General features: G+C 38.5%; 1 protein-coding gene across 4 annotated transcripts in view; it reads right to left on the reverse strand.

Moving 5' to 3' along the window:
- LOC150077377 (uncharacterized) overlaps positions 1 to 19,381 on the reverse strand; it is a 93,699-nt gene that overhangs the window by 670 nt on the left and 73,648 nt on the right. For 3 of the 4 annotated variants that reach the window (XM_090386913.1, XM_090386911.1, XM_090386912.1), the window contains 8 exons: positions 18,224 to 18,496; positions 17,812 to 18,090; positions 13,264 to 13,521; positions 12,308 to 12,483; positions 3,523 to 3,665; positions 1,874 to 2,019; positions 1,185 to 1,266; positions 281 to 600 (listed from right to left, as the gene is read on the reverse strand). In XM_090386913.1, the coding sequence (XP_090243039.1) occupies positions 281 to 600; positions 1,185 to 1,266; positions 1,874 to 2,019; positions 3,523 to 3,665; positions 12,308 to 12,483; positions 13,264 to 13,521; positions 17,812 to 18,090; positions 18,224 to 18,496 (1,677 nt within the window). The remainder of the gene's footprint in view (positions 1 to 280; positions 601 to 1,184; positions 1,267 to 1,873; positions 2,020 to 3,522; positions 3,666 to 12,307; positions 12,484 to 13,263; positions 13,522 to 17,811; positions 18,091 to 18,223; positions 18,497 to 19,381) is intronic. The other variant, XM_090386914.1, reaches the window with a different exon arrangement.

Genomic DNA, 19,381 nt, shown 5'->3' on the forward strand with positions numbered 1-19,381 from the left:
ACTCAAGTAGGGAAGAGTGCCTATTCCAACTGATGACGGTTTTGACGATAAGATGGGCGCTTTGAGAATTAACTGCAAGCAGAAATAAATACCACGAGAATTAACTGCAAGCAGTCAGTACGGCTGTCTACCGAAGAATGAGAGGAGTTTAAATATGTTGAAGACAAAATACACCTGTTGCCTCAGTATTTTTAATCACAAAAATCATTAGTATTGCTATTTACGATCAAAGTTTTATGTGAAAACTAACGTACAGAAGAAACCAGTGGCATTTCCGTACCTGATTGTGTATCCTCTGTTTGTCGCGTGACTGACGGGCCAGGAAGTCCTTCAACGATGATCTCATGCTGGAGAGGAAAGTCCGGAAAGAAGACAGTTTGCGTAGTGGTGGTGTAATAAACCTGCCTGCGCTTCCTGCCATACGACACTATTCCTCCAGGACAACTGACAGGTTCACAAGACTCCAGACAGAAGTGGATGTTCACATCGAATCTCACGATCACGTCTGTTGAGAACTTGAATGCATCAAACCGTGCCTGTAAGGCTTTTGTGCCAGGAACCTTCTCCAGAGGGGGAAAAATGCTGGGATCGGTTGGGCACCTGAAATATCAGATTAAGTGGATTAGTGTAATTAATAATCAAGTGTGTATAACGCTCCCTTACATAAAATGAAGGGGTAATTAAGAATAATTAAATTTATGCACTAACTGCACAAAGTTAATTATTAATATTCAGTGATGAACTGCCAAAATGATCCTTTTTTTAACGCCACCATGATACGAGTTATTTGAGTAACTCTACCTGTCACTCGCTGACGGCAGAGTAACTGCGTGTTTAAAGAGAACACCATCAATATGATTAAATACGATTCACACGTTGGATGGAAATTCTATTTTGTACTATCCCCTCTTCGACTAGACGCAAGCTGGAAAAGTAGCGCAAAGCTTTGCAATTAAAATTTCCTATAGATGTAAGTTATTACATTCCACACCGTGTTGTATTCGTCATTATTTACAACTACAGAGGATCTATCTACAAAGGAGTACCACGAGTGCTTTAAAATAACGAAGTCGCCCTCCCAAATATAAATTAATATTACGCATGTTGTTTGGGAAATAAATTTCTCGATTAAATGTACAATATAAAGTTCCTTATTTATGACTTGAAAATCAAAAATAACTTACCCTGTGCTGTCGATTAAAGTAATAAAACCATCCTGATTACCACTCGTGGCTATGAGATCCCTTGCACGGATTCCAAATACACCTAAAGAAGTTATTATTAGTTTAGCAGGATTTCACAAAGTTTAATAAACTAAATAACTAACAGTACATAACATCTACCTTGAGTCCATTTGCAAGAAATTATCTTTATTCTGAAGAGAACATCCGGAGAGGACAGAAAAACGTTTGGAGTAAGTTACACAACCCTTTCTAAGTACTCACATAAAAATTAAATAACTAAGAGTGATTATAAAATATCCTTGGATATGTTTAATAGAAATATCTAAACATTCAAGGAAATTCAATTATTTACAAATCAATCTAAATCTTGTAACTGAGCACTGATGGAGGGGGTTTGTGACCCACAGAAATCTTTGCCTCCTTTTTACACTGAAGTCCTGTTCAAAATAAAGTTTCCTGCATGGGTAGCCAGTAGTGGTGCGCGTGGGAAAAGGGAATATTTTTAAATCAACTTCTTGTAGAAATATTTTAACGTCCAAGGAAATTCAATTATTTACAAATCAATCAATCTTTCTTCTATTCTCATAAAATTGTATTACAGTATTCATTATTGCGAGAAAATAACTGCAAGTAAATAAAGGTAACTTCATTATTAAAAATGAGATTATTAAAAAGTAAATCGATCTTACTATCGTCATCTATCTCTATTCTTAAGTACAGTTCATCTCCAACTTTTGCTCCTCGAACATCCTGACCATTTCTGTCAGTGACGCGAAGTTGGATGTTTGGAGTGGCTGCAGTTGCGTTCACTACTGACGTCACACTCACTTCGCCTCTGTTGACAAAAGAAATTCAAATTCATCTACTAGAAATGTAAACACTATAAGCAGAAACGAGAGAAATTTAGCTTCATTACATAAAAATTTTTGTTATATAAAAATTTTAATATGATTAAATTAAAACTCAGAAAGCCAAGTTTACTACGATACTGTACTCTGTGATATAACGTGCAGCTGGGTAATGCTGTTGTTGTTGTTGGGTTTTAGGCGCATCAGCCACTTAGGCAATATTGCGCGGTATATATTGTCTGTAAATTGCGTGTGTTCTGTGGTCGATTTCTGGGAGAAAAAACCGCGCTACCCTCGCCTGAGACCAACGAACTCAGCCACGCTGTGAAAAGGCCAATAAAAATTCCTCATGTAATCGACGGGATTCGAAATCAGATCTTTTCTATCCGATTTGGGGAGAACCCACCGAGGGCCTAATTGTCTCAATTTTTAAGGAATACGGCCAGTCAATAATTAAAATAAAACTTTTAATAAATGAAAAATAAATATTTTTTGTTTCTACTCCGAGACCACCGCAATAAGATCAGGGAAGTTCACAAGGTATAGAGATACGAGAACATTGTCGTATTTAATAATCACGCGGGTTTGAATCCCCAGCATTCAAAGCGCATGTACAACACTCCAAAATAAGGCTACAGTCGACTTCTTTTAGAGTTTTGTATGTTCGAAATATCCGGAGTGATATGAAGCACAGTTAAAGACGCCATATCCAGTTTATTTACAAGAACGTAGCATCCCACGAAACATTATTGGCGTTATATACTTTTTTACAATTCGATAAATGACATGCCGTTCCACATTAAAGTTAAAAATCGACATTTTTTTAATCAGGTCGTGATTATAAGTTTTTAGAAGCCAAAATAATCCCAAAATCCCATAATTCTTCGCCGACAAAACCGCATATTAAAATGAATCCAGTACAGAATTACCCTACAGAATACCCTACAGTACCCTACAGAATTTCCTGCCTCCTCAATAAAATCACTAATTACTTTGTGCTGTTACAAATGGACTAAGATCTAAATAAGTGATAATATTTGTTAACTGAGACCCTATCTGGGATCTCTATTATCCTTATCAAATTATTATGGCGTAATTAATTTGAAAAGGATATCAAAGATATACCGATCCGAGTAAGAGTCCCTTGTAATAGAGGTTTTTAGTTCCAGTCCAACGGATATTACAAATATGCTAGATTGTCTGCCAACAACACCCAACAACATATATCATGTTTTCCAAATCACACAAAAAAGCGATTATGTGAGTTGTAGACTTTCTCATGTATCATATGAAAAAGTATATAATTTTCCCGGCTATATCTGCCTCCAATGTCACTGCTAGTAAAGTAGCACAGAAATGCTTAAAGCATGGCTAAGAAATAAATGATATTAACATTTAGAATATCAGTCAAGCATGTAAAAATATAACTTACAGTATGAGAGGGACAAAGAGGGCGCAAAATTCAGAGGATGAAAAGGATGGTTTCTTACCCTGCTACAACCCTGTAGGTGTTACTAACAGACTTGTTTTCGGCAGCATAGTACACGCACAAGAGTCGTATTATCCGATCGCCCTTCCTCTGAATAATAGGATGGTGTTGGATGACGATGGTGTTTGTAAAGTGTCCGTCTCCCTGGAAAGCAAACAGAAGTTCCAAGTTCATTTAATTGCGCAAATATACTTCACGAATAAAAATAAACGTTGCTGAGACTTAAAATTAAACATCAGATTTAAAGCTTGTACTACCGAAAACTTTTGAGAATAAATAAATAATCTTTATAACAGATTTTTCCACCACGGCGGACTAAGACGCACGCAGTTGGTTGGTTGGTTTAGTCGCATCAGTAACTTAGGCCATATTGAGACCGACTTAACTCAATCACGTTGGGAAAAAGGCCCATAAAAATTCCTCGTATCATTTGACGAGATTCGAACTCGGGCCTTTTCCACCCGGTGTGGGGAGAACGGTGATTATACCAACTGTGCTACCCACAAGAGTACATATTACATAAACGTATGTGGAATAATGCACAATTAGAAAGAGTAACATAAAAAGAAAATCACAAGCAAGATATATTAAATAAAATTATATGCAAATAATGAACACAATAGTTCACATTAAAATGCTAAACAGAATCGGTCACAACTAAGTTGTAATGTATTCGAAATCTGAGTTCAAGAGTAGCTCAGTTCCTCCGCCCTATGAGAAGCAGAATAGAAGTCGCGGTGGCTGGTGCAGTGATACACTGCTATCTCTAAGACACGTGTCCTAGAGATGCACGGTTATCATCTGAGGTAAAGCGCGTGAGGCTAGAACGAATGAAAAGTATCAGGACAGCGATAATAGCCCAGATAATAGTACACCTTGGGGCACTTCTGTACAGATATGTAATGAAAGCCAATCATCTTTGTCCAGCAGATGGAAGCAAATGTGCAGTAGAGAGAGAGAGAGAGATTTGTTCAAATTACCTTATTTATAATTACGGTCCCAAAGCAATTTTCAAAATAATTTTTACATGGTCCTATTTGTTGTGGACTATGGTAAGTTTTACATGGATGTCTACTGGTGCGCATTCATTTATTTGTTCGTTTACTGAAGATTATGATCTGTGTGTGTGTATTAAGCGCCAAAATAACTAAGTCTATGAAGTACCAGTAAAACGCGCATATTCTGGGATCGACTTGCCTGTTTACTGGACTAAAAACCCGAGTTTCAGGAGGAAAAAAAAAACCATGCGACCCTCACTTAAGATGAACTAACTCACCACACTATTTAAGAATTCCCACGTCACTGATGGAAATTCGAATTCATGCCCAGCGTGGCGATTGTAATTACTGTGCTAAGATATTTTCGTCCAGTAAACAGGTAGGGGAAGGTTGCCTGAATTGGACCAGCGCCTAGGATGGACCACCGAGTTAAATATGAGATTTTAACGTTTGTGCTGGCATCTAATGGCGAATTGTTATACATTTTTATCAGTACAGTAAGGTAAACAGATGTAATACAAAGTACTTCCTAGTGATAGCCGTGGACTTCGCTGGGGCGTTCGACTCACTTTGGTGGCCGAGCGTCCTGGCGAGGTTGCGCGAAGCCAACATGCCGGAAAACCTCTATAACACAATCAAAAGTTACCTAAGCAACAGAACCATCAAAGTCACAGCCCCCTATGGCACACTCTCCAGGCATGTCCATCGGGGCTGCCCTCAAGGTTCGGTCCTTGGCCCACTACTGTGGAATATTGTCTTGGACACCTTTCTTAACATCGATCTCAATGAAGTACAATCTCAGGCATTTGCGGACGACCTCATTCTGACGATACAGGCAAACTCAAGAGCTGCGTTAGAGGTCCTCGCAAATCGGGCCCTGACCACTCTCCAAGAATGGGCAAACCGAAATCAACTCAAAATATCCTCCACAAAAACAAACTCCATCCTACTAAAGGGACGCCTTGATCTTAGGCGGCCTCCGCAAATAAAAATTGGGCAGGAAACAATCAAATTCTCCAACCAACTGAAATACCTAGGCGTGATATTGGACCAAAAACTGTCATTTCAGGACCATCTGAAATATCTCCGTAAAAAAATAAGACGCTACGCAGCCATGGTTGCCAGGGTCACGCGTAAAGAATGGGGCTTAAAAAAGCGAGTCCTCAAACTGTTCTACAAAGCTATCTTCACTCCGATCGTCACCTACGCATCCGGTGCATGGTTTCAAAAAACTACAACAGCAGTAAACAGACGTATCACGGACCAAATTCACAGATCCATCCTCCTAACCATCACTCGCGCTTGCCGCACGGTGAGCACCCACGCCCTGCAAGTGCTCGCAGGCACTCTCCCGCTGGACCTAGAAATCATACAACGCGGCCTACTATACTACCTAGACTTGGGCAGAGCATAACAACCTAAAGATCTCCCCAGAGAAAACCAATTCGATCCTACTAAAAGGCACCCTTGATTTGAGAAGACCACCCCAAATCAAGGTCAATGGTGTTACAGTAAAACTAAAAACAGAGCTTAAATATCTAGGTTTGATCTTAGACAAAAACCTTTCCTTCACTCCTCATCTAGACCAACTCAGGATTAAGATCAGGAAGTATGCTGCCCAAGTCTCAAGAGTTGCCCGGAAGGACTGGGGCTTAAAGAAGAGAACGCTGTCACTCTTCTATAAGGCAGTTTTCATCCCGGTTATCACCTATGCTTCTGGAGTCTGGTACAAGAAGGCCAATACCGTAGTAAACAGATCGCGCCTAGGAACTATCCAGCGCTCTCTTCTCCTTCTGTCCTCGCGTGCTTGTCGCACTGTCAGCACCCATGCGCTACAGGTCCTCACTGGATCTCTTCCACTGGACCTGGAGATTGTTCGTCATGGGTTGCTCTACCAAATAGCCAAAGGAAGAGCAGTTACTTGTGCAGGTTTCACCACTGACCCAGCAAATAATAGAAACGCTGAAAAGAAGAGACTTAATGAACACCTAACAGACACCTGGCAAGAAAGATGGCAGACATCAACTAAAGGCGCTGTCACCAAAAGATTCCTCCCTGATGTCAGGGCCTTCTACCCCCTCACACCTGTCTGGTTTTCACCAGGACTCTATGCTACCTACCTCCTCACTGGACATGGCTCCTTCCAGAAAAAACTACATGACTTCAGAATTTCAGACTCACCCCGCTGCCACTGTGGAGAGGATCAGACGTGGGAGCACCTTGCCCACAGCTGTGAAATCTACGAGGACTTTAGGAGGATCCTAATAACAAAACTACGCTTCAACTACCAAAATCAAGAACACCTCACCCTACAGAATGAAGAAACTTACCGAGCTCTGACTCAATTTGCAATGGACTTATTTACCAGGCAGAAAGCACTACCACCACCTTAGTATCCGAATCAATAGGTCATAACAACCATGACTGCCAATTGTTGCTATTCATCATTGAGCCATGAATGCTAATGCCTTGGACCAACTTGCACAAGACTTGACCAGCAGTGCAATCAAAGACAGGGTCCACACATACTTTGACAAATTCCTCATCATTGATTCCTGGACAAACTTCTCTCGACCAGACGTGACACATCTCATCAAGAAGAGGCCTAGGATCGATCTCTGGACTTGACCATTAATCTTGGACTCCCGGTTTTGACCACCCCCACTGTTCGTTCTGATGGACTACTGGACCAGCCTTCAGTCTGGATGCGACAAAGACTCACCAAATGGAGTCCCAATGATGGCACCTGAACTAGACCTTACTGAACATGACCCATCCACCATAGCAGCACTCACACTGCTGGATTTCCAGCAAGTTGTCGGCTCCAACTGACTGGCCGTGCTTGCTGTACCTACCCTGAACTTGCGGGGTATATCTCTCTCTCATTTTTTTTTTTTTTTTTTTTTTTTTCCGGCTTTCTTCTGTTTCCTGCCATCCGTTCTTTTACTCCCCCCCCCCTATTTTTCTCTTACAGAATGATTTTTTTTTTTTATTTATTATTATTATTATTATTATTTTTTTTTTTATTTATTATTATTATTATTTTTTTTTATTTATTATTATTATTTTTTTTTTATTTTTTATTTTTTTTTTTGTGGGGAGGTGGTTTTCGTTCACCCGCCACCCCACTCTTCTCTCTGGTGAAGCGTTGGGCATGCCACACTGTCATCAGGGGCCATCTTCCCTATTGGCCCCTTTCTTCTGTTTCCTACCCTCCAGTCTTTTTGCCTTCCTCCCTTACTTTTCTCTTGCACAACGTTTTTTGTTTTTTTTTTTTTTTTTTTTTTAGTTTATATATATATATATATATATATATTTGTGTGTGGGTGTGTGTGTGTGTATATATTTTTATATACACACACACTCATGCCCCCACAGGTCTAAATCTAAAAACATCAAAATTACTGCCCGACCTATTTGGCCCTAGAACAAGTTATCAGCGAACAACCCTACGCTCTGTTAAAATTACAACCGTTGCTCAAGAAACAGCGATCATCTCATTCTCAAATCTGGTCCTAGCCACTGAAATCCCAGGAAAGTAGGTGGCAGGACCCGCCAGAGTACTCTAGCTACAGTGGTACACCCGGTCAGCCTCCCCGTGGCATGGTGTGGTAACGTCGGGTCCCACTAGGGGCTCGTCGGCTAATAGACCGGAGGAACAAAGGGCACAACACAATATACAGCACATGACCCCCACACACTTCAAATCTCTGGCCCCGATACAATGTACACCCGCGGAGATGGGAGAAATCCCAGGAGCCGTTAGACACTAACATACCTTATACCTTATATATACTACCTAGACAAAGGCACTCCACAGACTTTTCTGGGGTTCACTATTGACCTAACCAGCAACAGAAATGTGGAAAAGAAGAGGATACAAACTCACCTGCAGCAGGCATGGCAGGAAAGGTGGTGCAATTCTCAAAAGGGAGAGATCACAAAGAAATTTCTACTCAATATTGAACAAAACTACCCAACCTCACCCAACTGGTTCTCCCCAGGTCTACAAGCAACGTACCTCTTAACTGGACACGGAGCTATTAATGCCAAACTGTCTCTACTTGGGATTCAGGTTGATCCAACTTGCACTTGCGGGGGGCTGGAGAGCTGGCAGCACCTAATGTATGACTGCAGGCTCTATGAAGACCTACGTGGTGTTTTACTCACCAGAATCCACTACTTACCACAGGGACAAGAACATTACCTCCTAGACACAAAGGAGGAGTATCAAGCCTTCTCGGATTATGCACAGGCACTGTTCACGAGGAGGAGGACGAGGAGAAACCAAATGGCCACAGCCCACAACCCGCTACCATTATAACCAAAGAACATCTGCTCTTTAGCTCACCGGGCTCCCTTGCCTGGTGCCTTTCCACCCCCTCCCCTGCGCCGGTGGTGGGACAGTCCCCCCGGCGCCCCTACTTTCTCCTGGTGAGGCATGGGCATGCCTCACTGACTTCTGGGGTTGCCTACTCTATCATCCCCATATTTCTGCCTTAACCCCCCCAGCCTTCAGTCTCCCACCCACTCTATCTTTATGCTAGCGAATGTCCCACACACAAAAACTTAATTATGTCAAAATTCCCGTTCGCCCATTCTTTCGGCCTTTATTATGCAAGCATTATCCCCCTCACCTAACGATCATCAAACCGACGATGATGGATATATGTCTCTGTCTGTACGTACGTGCATATAAAAGAGCGCGCGCGTTTTTTTTTTTTTTTTTTTTTTTAGGTCCTAGCCTCTGAAATCTCAGGAAATTAGGTGGCAGGACCTGCCAGAGTGAAACTAAAACTACTGGGTTCCTGGTCTGCCTCCACGGGGCGAAGGTGGGGCAACGTTGGGCCTCAGCAGGGGTCCAGCGGCCCCTGCTGAGGCCCCTGCTAAACGACCAGATGAACAACGGTACACGACATCACACAGATACAAAGCCCACACACTTTTAAATCTCTGGCATTTCGCAGTGAACTGGTACACCCACAATGAAAGCAACACGGAGATGGGGGAAACCCCTGGTGCCGTCTGACACTAAATACACCTTACAGTACAGTCTGTCACAATAGTTTCGTCTTCATCGAGCAAGTAGTGCGAATTTGAAATTGAAAAGTGTGTTTTTGATGCTTTTTATTTTATTTCAAGGCTTTCACAATCTCGTGATAATTTCTTGGTGATTTTTGAATACTTATAATTGATTAATACTCATCAATAGATTTGAATTTCCTCGAATTACTGTTAGTTTTCTTGCCTTATCTTTTGACTACTCTACGTCAAAATGCTGAATACAAGATATCACTTTGTTGCCTAGAATGGACCACATACTGTTTCCCAGAATGGACTGGAGGTTTTATGAAGGAAACGTATTTTCAAAGATACTCTTTAACTGTTGTCAGTCAATTAACTACTGACACTTCGTAAAAATAGATAATTCAGGAAAATATGTTTACGTTTTACAGCAATGTAAACTAACAGTATTATGAACCGCGCAGTTTATTGATGTTTGAAACTAAGAAGCTGCTTCGTGCTCATCCAAGCCTTCTATTTCTATTTCTGCTTCTATTTCGGTTTGCCAAAACAGGAGTTTGGCCAGTTGACAGAAATGTATTTCAAGATCACCATTTCTCTCCATCTGTTGCTCTCAGCAATTTAACAGAAGGATATTCTACCCAAAAATGCAGTTTCTGCACACTAATGCTCAAAGTTCCCAGATATATCTTGTTAAGACTGCCGTCTTAACAAGATATATCTAGGCCTATATCACTTGAGTGTGCCAGCAAGAAGCCTAAATTTGATGTGCGTACACCTAAAGAAGACATTTCTCCAGGACCTACTGCTGTTTTTGCAATGAAGAGCACTCAGCCTGTTCTTGAACTGACAAGCAGTCCTTACAATGAATCTCTTCAGATGAAACAGCGAAAGCCTAAGGGAAAAAAACTTAAATATCAACAGGGTCCTAGAACTCCGGGGCCTACTGAAGAACAGCAAGATAATGAAAGCTGGTATTTCTTTATTTGTGAAAAGCAAGAGATGTACGCTATGATCCAATACACGTCATATCGTAAATGAGTACACGAAGAATGCGCTAGAGTTAAAAAAACCAAAAAAAAATATACTATTGCTTTGTGTGTGAGCCCATTAAACAATAAAGTATGTTCTATTATCTAAGAGTTGACTACTGTATATCTGTATTATATATTCCATTATGTATAAAAAGCAGTATTTTATGATTCTAGAACAATTCAAGTTCTGGTCCAATCAAGGAACCAGGTTCCTACATTGGACCACTTCTACATTTCCAGAATGTATTTATTTAAAGTTGTTCTAACGTCATTACGAATATGATTGATTACTATTTCGTAAAAGCGTTTATGCTGATTCACATGATAAATTTTCAAAGACTTTTTTACCAACGTGTTTCGAAATTATTAGTTTACAAAGTCAGGCCTAAATTTCAAATATTTAGTTTAAATTATTTGGCACTAATACGATAACCTATTTCTCATAAACATACTTTCAATCGTTTACGTCCCACTGCTAATTTTAAATATTAAAAATTAATAAATTTAAAAATAGATTTTTGCTTGAGTTTTTGTTGTACGCATTCTACATTGACTGAGAAATACTGTGTAACGTTTTCTGTAACATTTTCTTATTATGTGTTTTTACAAAGCAAAAAGACCAAGTAATTTCATAAACGCTCACAAAATTTATAATTTGGAAAGCCTATCTAGCTGTCTGTCTATTCGCCATCTCTTTTAGCTCCACTAGATCCAGTACAACCAAACTTTTCATCTTTTACTGCCTTTTTTACAGTTAAATATATATATATATTTTATTTTTTTTATATTTTTTACATTTACAGTTAAATATAAACTGCCTCTTTTACCCAGAGGCAGTTTATATTTGTGTTCAAAATTTTGACCTCAGGGTGTTTTGTTCCCAACGACGGTGCACCCCTAGTGCAGATAGTAATCCACTAAGTCTTCCAATCAAATTTTTCCTTAAAATTATGTTTAAAAATGATAAAAACATTTAACAAAATAAAATAATCACTAGGCCAATTAACTTTCGAAATTTAAAAAGTCGTTACTTGGATTTGTTTCAGTTGCGCAAATTTAGAAGTGGTAGTTGTAATAGGATGATGATGATGATAGTCGAGAGAAATTTATAGCTATTCCGCAACTGATTCACGACACAATTCCATCCATTCTCACCAGAAAGCTGATGGTATAAGAAACGCACAGCATACGGTATCGCTAATTAAGTGGGTGAAAGAGGGGAGGGATGCTAGTAAGTTGCCTTGAACCTCCTGTACAATTTCTCTCGACTATAGTTGGTAGTTTTAGCATGACAAGTCTTTGTAAATTCGCAACAGAACAACCAATCCCGCTTTATAATCACGCTTTAAATTTAACGGATCCATTCAAAAGTTATCATTTTTATATCTTTGGAAAAAATATCATTTACTCTGCTATAGATTGGCACTAAACAGTGCCACTCTCTGACATTGACTGGCACTTTCTCTCTAATTACCAGACCAGATTCTGGGAATTACCAATTAAGGTTTCATATATCAAGATGAAACATCTGAAGGAATAAAGGCCCATTCCCCAATTTGAATAAAGGACACTGAACAAAAGCATGTAGCATACATTTGTTTTCAAGGTGGAATTTGAGTTTTTGATTTGAAGAGTAAGATAATGATAGAGCTACAGAAAATATTTGTCTCACGAACTGAAAGCATTTGTCGCTTTCACTTAGAGGTATTTTTTTAGAAGTTCCGCTTACCTCGTCTATCACTCCACAAGAGTCATCTTCTAAAGGCATCACAAATTTGGTAGAAGTTTTTCCTTTTCCAAACACTTGGCATGAATTGGGATCTTTCTCCGAGAATATACGACCTTCAAAGGGATCCAAAGTATTGAGAGATAGCACCATCCCATCCCTGTTGCACTTCAATTTCACTAGAAAATAAAACAAAGAATCAAATGAGCAACCCCATCTTTAAGTAACAGAAGTGGAGTGGTTTTCAAAACGTTTCAGTTCTGAAGTTAGCAATGAATTACCAATAAAAGATTAAAATTGTGAAAAAAATTTATATACTCTATTATTGGAATATTAATAATATTTTGCGTTATTTTCAAAGCGATATCCATCAGAAAGAAGTTTTTATTTACGGTTGCGTATATTATATATAAACTATACGGAATTGTATATAAAATATACAATTCAGATAATATTCCAGTGCAATTTCTCTCTTAATTTTTATTTGCATAATGTGAGTTGGGTTCTCGCATCTGCAACCTACCAGCTCTTCGTTTTCTTCTACAGACTTTATAAATCTTTAAACTTTAAAATATAGATTTTTAAATTCCTGTTTATAACTCCAAGATGACTATAAAATCAGAGTTTATAAGCCAAAGAGAATGTAAGTACACCACGGCATTTCTTTAACAAGTGGAAGATTTTTTTGGGGCAGGTGACATTTCTTTTTCTCAAGATGGTAATCTGAAATATCAGCTTATCAAACTGCTTTGAGAAGACGAGGTCAAAAAAAATCAGTAAGATTTCTTTGTGTGCGCGCGCAAGATGGCACGATTAGAGAAAACTGTGTGGAAATCTTGAAGTTAGAAAACGCTTAACTGCATTCATCAATGTTCTCAAATAATTTTTAAATATTTCTGGTTACATCCCCCCCATTTCCAACAGATGTAAGTATTTCAACAAACATCGAGTTCACTTACAATCCAGACAGTTGGAACGCTGGAAGTACAGAGAATCTTTACTGCGCACCAGAGCTCGGGACCCCAAGTTGAACGTGTCATCTCCACTTAGCCAACACCTTGCGATGTATGGCTGGTACGTAAACGAACGACAGAGGAAGAGCAAATTATTATCGCACAAATCACGGCACTGTGCTGGGCTGAAAGCAGACCTCATCATGTCTTTTTGTAACAACTGGACTGACTCTTGCTGCTCATAATCACAGCTATTGACACTTTCTGTAAGATAGGGAATTAAAGAGTTATCAACAAAACAAAAGCAGTGTTCTTGGAGATGTTTTAGTAACACACAACAGATCTTTCAAAGGCGAATCCAATTTTTATGTTTTTTTTTTTTCACCACACAAAATCAGTGAAAGATTATTATAAATAGAATTATATTCTATTTAAAATTACTATCCGGGGATAGTAATTATCCCATTACTAATCCTTGAGACCGTCACAGTAGCGAAGATCCTTCTTCACTGCCCGTGTTCCTGCAAGCGAACAAAATATGGATGCGTATACCACAAAACACGTGTTCTAATCACTAATAAATTTCTGATCACTTTAAAAGGTTGGTTGTACTGTTAAGAACGATCCCCGATCCCCCATTCCCTGCTTCCCAACGAATATGTCTCGTACCGAAATAATTTTAATTTTTTTTCGGGTGTGGGACTAATTTAATGCTGGTCAGTACGACACAAACAGACGTTGTTAAGTAAAAATTGGTCTGAAAACTGTTAATTAGTTTAATACATTAAATTCCTAATGGAATAATACTACTTCTACTGACTATGTAGGGCATACTAATTCTTGTATTATAATTCTTTTAATACACGAAATTTTTTATAAACTCAAAGCAGACCTCATGAGAATATTCTCGCCAGCTCTTAGGAGCAGGATACGGTTTTGTAGTTTATTCTACCTGCGCAAGTTTGTTCACGGCCGATTTACACGTTGTGCCACCTAAAAAACCCGGAGTATCTCATTTGAGGGGGGAGGGATCAAACTCTCTCAGACCGTGCTTGCTAACTCTTCTCCGGTTGAAGAAAACATTTAAAAATTTTCTCTAGCCTCCGATTAGATTTGAACCTCTCTCTCTCCAAACAAAATGGCTATGCTGTAAAGGAGCACTTTTATTCAACTGAAACATCGAAAAGTTACTAACTATTCTAGGCATTCACAATATTCCCATTTCCAAGGGTATAATGTTACAACGGGTTGACAGGTATCATTCCTAGACATGGGATCGCAGCTTACCCAAATATTATTTATATGGACAAAAATATCTTCAATCCACTCTTCCAAGAAGAATATAGCCGATCACCAAGAATCTGACAAAATAATATTGATAATCGGAATTCTGGAAATAGTCACTGATGCGTCATCCCCAGCACTTGTGACACAGATCCAGTTTAGAATTTTCACTGAGGCAACTAAGACTATGAGGCGAATAGTATATTGGTTTCCGTAAATTGCGCGCACTGAATTTTTTCATACCATTTCTGACCAACTCGACAACGTTATCAGAAAAGCCCATAAAAATTCTTGTCATCTTGATGGGAACTCAACCCAGGTCTTTTCGGCACGGTGTAGCAGGACAAGAAGCGTAATCACCGTGCTAACCGAGGAACACATATAATTCCTGAACTTCTGATGAAATTAAGTAACAGCACCCTGAAGTTATCACAAACTTCTGTCCGAATAAACAGCGATCATAATCACATTTTAAGCTTATAATTTCAATACCACATATAAACTAAAAACGAGAGTGAAATCCTAAAAATTGTTAGTCACGTGTCTTGATGTAGTTGGTTTTTTGTTTTTTTTTGAGATATCACCGAAAAAGAGATAAATCGAAATATCTGTTGTGCATAATAACTTTGAAATATCTGTTGGCCTACGTAAGTCATATCTTCTTCAAAGAGAGAATAAAATAGATTTTTCACAGTGTTTGAAACTTTCTTAAAATATTAACAGTAAAAAAATTTTGCAATAGCAATTATAGAAAACAATAGCACAGACCAATGGTTTCTGAAAAGTTATGTCCATTAGTAATTCGTTAGTAGTTGCTGAGTTCAAAAGTGGCATCCATTTCTCCCCATCACATACAGATTTTTTGAAAAACTTCATGGGCTTCACACAGTTTTTCACACGACACACCACAGAAATGATTGCTTTTCTAAAGTGCAAGACTAAAAGGCTAAAAATAAAAAGATCATTTCATATACGAATCTACCATCTTCATGGACCTGATTTGCTTATACTCCTCAACCACCACAAAATCCTCAACACAGTTGAATCTCCCAAATCCAGCAACTTCGGGACCTGGTTCCTGAGGTGGCTGGACGTACACTACATAAAAAAGTGCAGTGCAGCAAAATTGTACAGTCCAGGAAAAACAAGATTATTTTCACTTACAGAATATAATATATTCTGTAATATATAATATAATAAAAAGAATATAATATAATAGAAACAGAATATAATAATAATAAAGGACATTTAAAATCGCATTAAAAAAGTTTGGTACCAGGGGCTCACATCTGGTGAGCATGGGCTTGGCACACCCAGGGTCCTGAGCTGGATATCATCATTCTTCTTTTTCTTGGTGATTCCTTTCTGATTCTTGTTCTCTCTCTCTCTCTCTCTCTCTCTGAGTAATTCAGAATTTTTTTTTTTTTTTTTTTTTTGGCTGGTGCAGCATAAGCCTTAGGCTCCCTTGCACTATATGCTAATAATAATAATAATAATAATAATAATAATACAGCATCTTTGCCATACAACCTTTTCCACAATATATAATGATTTGTATACGTGTTTCGAAAGGCTATAATCTTCTAGACTTCTTGATTTTCTTTTAGGCGGTATATGGATAAATGGACAAATGTTGCCGGCTCCATATAGTTTATAAAAGCCAATCAAAAATTTCTAAAAATATTTACTAATCAACCATTACCTCAGTTTAATGCTTCATTTATGAAACTCAGCAACTGAGTAATCCATCGCTTATTATCAATAAATCGGAAATAAATTGTTCCAGACAAATTTCTCGATGTCGTTGGAGTGCGATAAAAACTTATGACTCTGAGGTGAAATCTCCACCCTATACAATCAGCTCTGACTCGCTGTTTTCCAACTTAAAAATAATCTCTCTCTCTCTCTCTCTCTCTCTCTCTCAGCATCATTTTTGTGGTACAGATACTGTTGGTTACACACATTTTTCAGGAACATTCATTATCTATTTCAGCAATATTTTAGAATTAATGACCGCAGCTCCAGCATATGAACCAAGTGAGTGGAAAATGTTCACTTATTCCACCCCCCTCCCCAAAAAAAAACAATTAATCGGAAAGGCGTTCCGCTTGAAAAGAGAACAACGTTTATACATCTGTGCCAATTGCACATTCGGTTTACTTTCTTAAAACTCCAAACATTTTAGTAAAGTTAAATATAAAGGACATACTAGTCATTAGCTAGTCCTACGTATGGTGTTGGGTCAATTCACATATTTCATACGTGTGATGGGCCAGCAGAACATGGAGTTAGCATGGCACAAAGAAGCATGGTCTAGGCAGAGAGCTGTATACCGAGTTGAAAAATACTGAACGCGAAAGTCTGGTGGGCTAAACAAAAGTACTCATTTTATATGAAATTGAGGTTAATGAAACACTGTGTAAAGGCTTTAAACAATAATAGAATGATCATAATTGCTTTTAGCCCATATACAATCGCTTGCCAAGTTTATTTGATATGAAAATCAAAGAGGGCATTTTCGTGGCCCAAAGCTAAGAAAAAAAATTAACATCAGACGAGTAGTTTGAAGGAACGCTGACCACAGTTGAAAGAAAATCTTGGACTGGTTTCAAAAGTATTGTTCCCAACTTCTTAGGAAATAAAAAAAGATGCAAATTTATGAAAATATCGTTGAAAACATGCCCAATAAGTTTGAAAACTTTTGATTAAAAATGATCTTTAAGTTTCATTCCTTGATTTGTTTTTTTACAGAGAAATCTTGGTTCCGTCAGCAAAGAACTGGGAGGGCAATTACACCAAAATATAAAAGAGATGGAAATAAGATACTAGCGAAGGTGGGTGTAATGTGTAAAATAAACTCCACATTTGAAACTAAAAAGACCCAGAATTTATTCCAAGAAATTTAGTAAATTTCAAAACGTTCACTTGTGAATTAATGTTTTCCTTTTATATTCTTTACTTTCGTACAATATTATTACAAAACAGTTTAAGCGTTATTTTAATTTGTGTTGTTTTAATTTGAGTACATTTAATTAAATTAAATTTACAAAATAAGGAAGAACATATTTTCAGTTAACCCAATATGTAGAAAATCTTTACATAATACAAAAAAAAAATGGACATCACTTCTGAAATCAGCCGCAAACTAAGAGAAAGTAACATAAAGTTGCAATTTTCAGGCCTGTGTTTGATTGATTGATGATTATTCACGTGAGAAGTTGAACTGTTGCCTACCGTACAATTGCACATCCCAAAGTGGGAGAAACTTACGAGACACACACTGATTCTCGAAGTAATCCACGTCTCCAATAGAAGCACGGAAGGAACTGGGCTGGGATCGCCTGTCCTCCGCACTAAGACGACACTGCTGCAGCACGTAGTCGTATTCTCCTGAGCGGCAAGAGAAACCCCTCTCCTCCAGACACAACATCAGACACTGAAGACGGCTAAGAACTAAACTTACGACCCTGTCGTCGAAGCCAATCAATTCTTGTCCGACGACTCTTTCGGAAACCCACAGTCTATCACACGACACTGCTGTCATCGGTACTAGAAAGCAAGAGAAAGAGCAACAGAAGCTGTGTGTGTGGATACAATAACTCACTATTCCATACAAGAGAAGTAATGGATCAACACGAATTAGTATAAGTGGAGCTGCCAATTCGTGGCGCTTGCTACTTACCAGGCATGCATACCTTCTCAAAATAATTGTTTCCTCCAGATGACAGAACTACGGTGTCCCGCCTCACTCCGTTACCAGAAGTCACAACATAGCATCCCGGCTCGCTGTAGTTCACCATCACGCCCAAGCAGTCGGGGGAAGTTCGACAGTAGGAGAGACAGTCGTCCGTCAAGGAAGTTTCAGTGTTTTCGAGGAAGAGCGGACTCTTGGCGACTTCTTTCATAATAACCCCTGCCATCTTCTCGAAGGTGAAGATACCCGAGGCACAGTTGGCTACCCAAGAAAAACAGTAAAAGGAATTTAACGATCACACAATCAAATCAACAGATTTCTGAAGTGGCCCTTTCATTGTACAATGCAACTGTACAATTCATTGCAATTAAAGTTCGAATGTACAATTAATGAAAGTACAATTGTATAATCCATTCATGAAAGTACAATTGTACTTTTATTGCACAATGAAACAATGCAAGCGCCATTTCAGAAATATTGTACGATTACAGAATGAAAGACTGCATATCCATGAACAAAAGTTCGATATTGTAAAGTCATACTTTCATGATGAGATAAATGGATTAAAGCGGAAATAATCGGGAATAAAATAATATAATTCCTTAAAATAATTTTAATTGATTTAGAGAACCGAAACGTACAAATCCTGACCACGTCTCACCAGGGAATGATAGCAGTCTTTCTGCATCGTCCCCCACTCTCTAGCACGCGAAACAGCATGGGCTACAATTAGACATCGAGCTATTCCAAGGTTATCACGTATCTCACTAGATGGCAGCAACATAAAGAGGGTTTGTTTTGTTTTTTTTCATTTAACATTTCGACCACTTCCTTTACTTTCCCCTCCCTCCCTTTATCGTCAATGTCACATCAAATTTATAATGCACAAGAAACTTTCGTTTTCTTGGCTCTACTGGAACCTTAATGAGGCCGGAAAACCAAGGCAACAGCAAATTTCATTAAGTCTTATTCCTTTGCTTTAATGCTCGTAATTAAGTCTTATTCCTTTGCCTTAAGTGATTTAACGAACCGATGCACGAGTTTTTCTTGTAAACCTGCGTGGGATACATATTTTCTAACTGGTATCGAAGTGATCATATTCGTCGTCGTATTTCCTATTTTTTGATATAAGCGAATTTTCTGAAT

The sequence above is a fragment of the Mastigoproctus giganteus genome, chromosome 12 (genome assembly GCF_048544385.1).
Source record: "Mastigoproctus giganteus isolate SK-2022 chromosome 12, ASM4854438v1, whole genome shotgun sequence".
In the NCBI taxonomy this organism is placed as follows: domain Eukaryota; kingdom Metazoa; phylum Arthropoda; class Arachnida; order Uropygi; family Thelyphonidae; genus Mastigoproctus; species Mastigoproctus giganteus.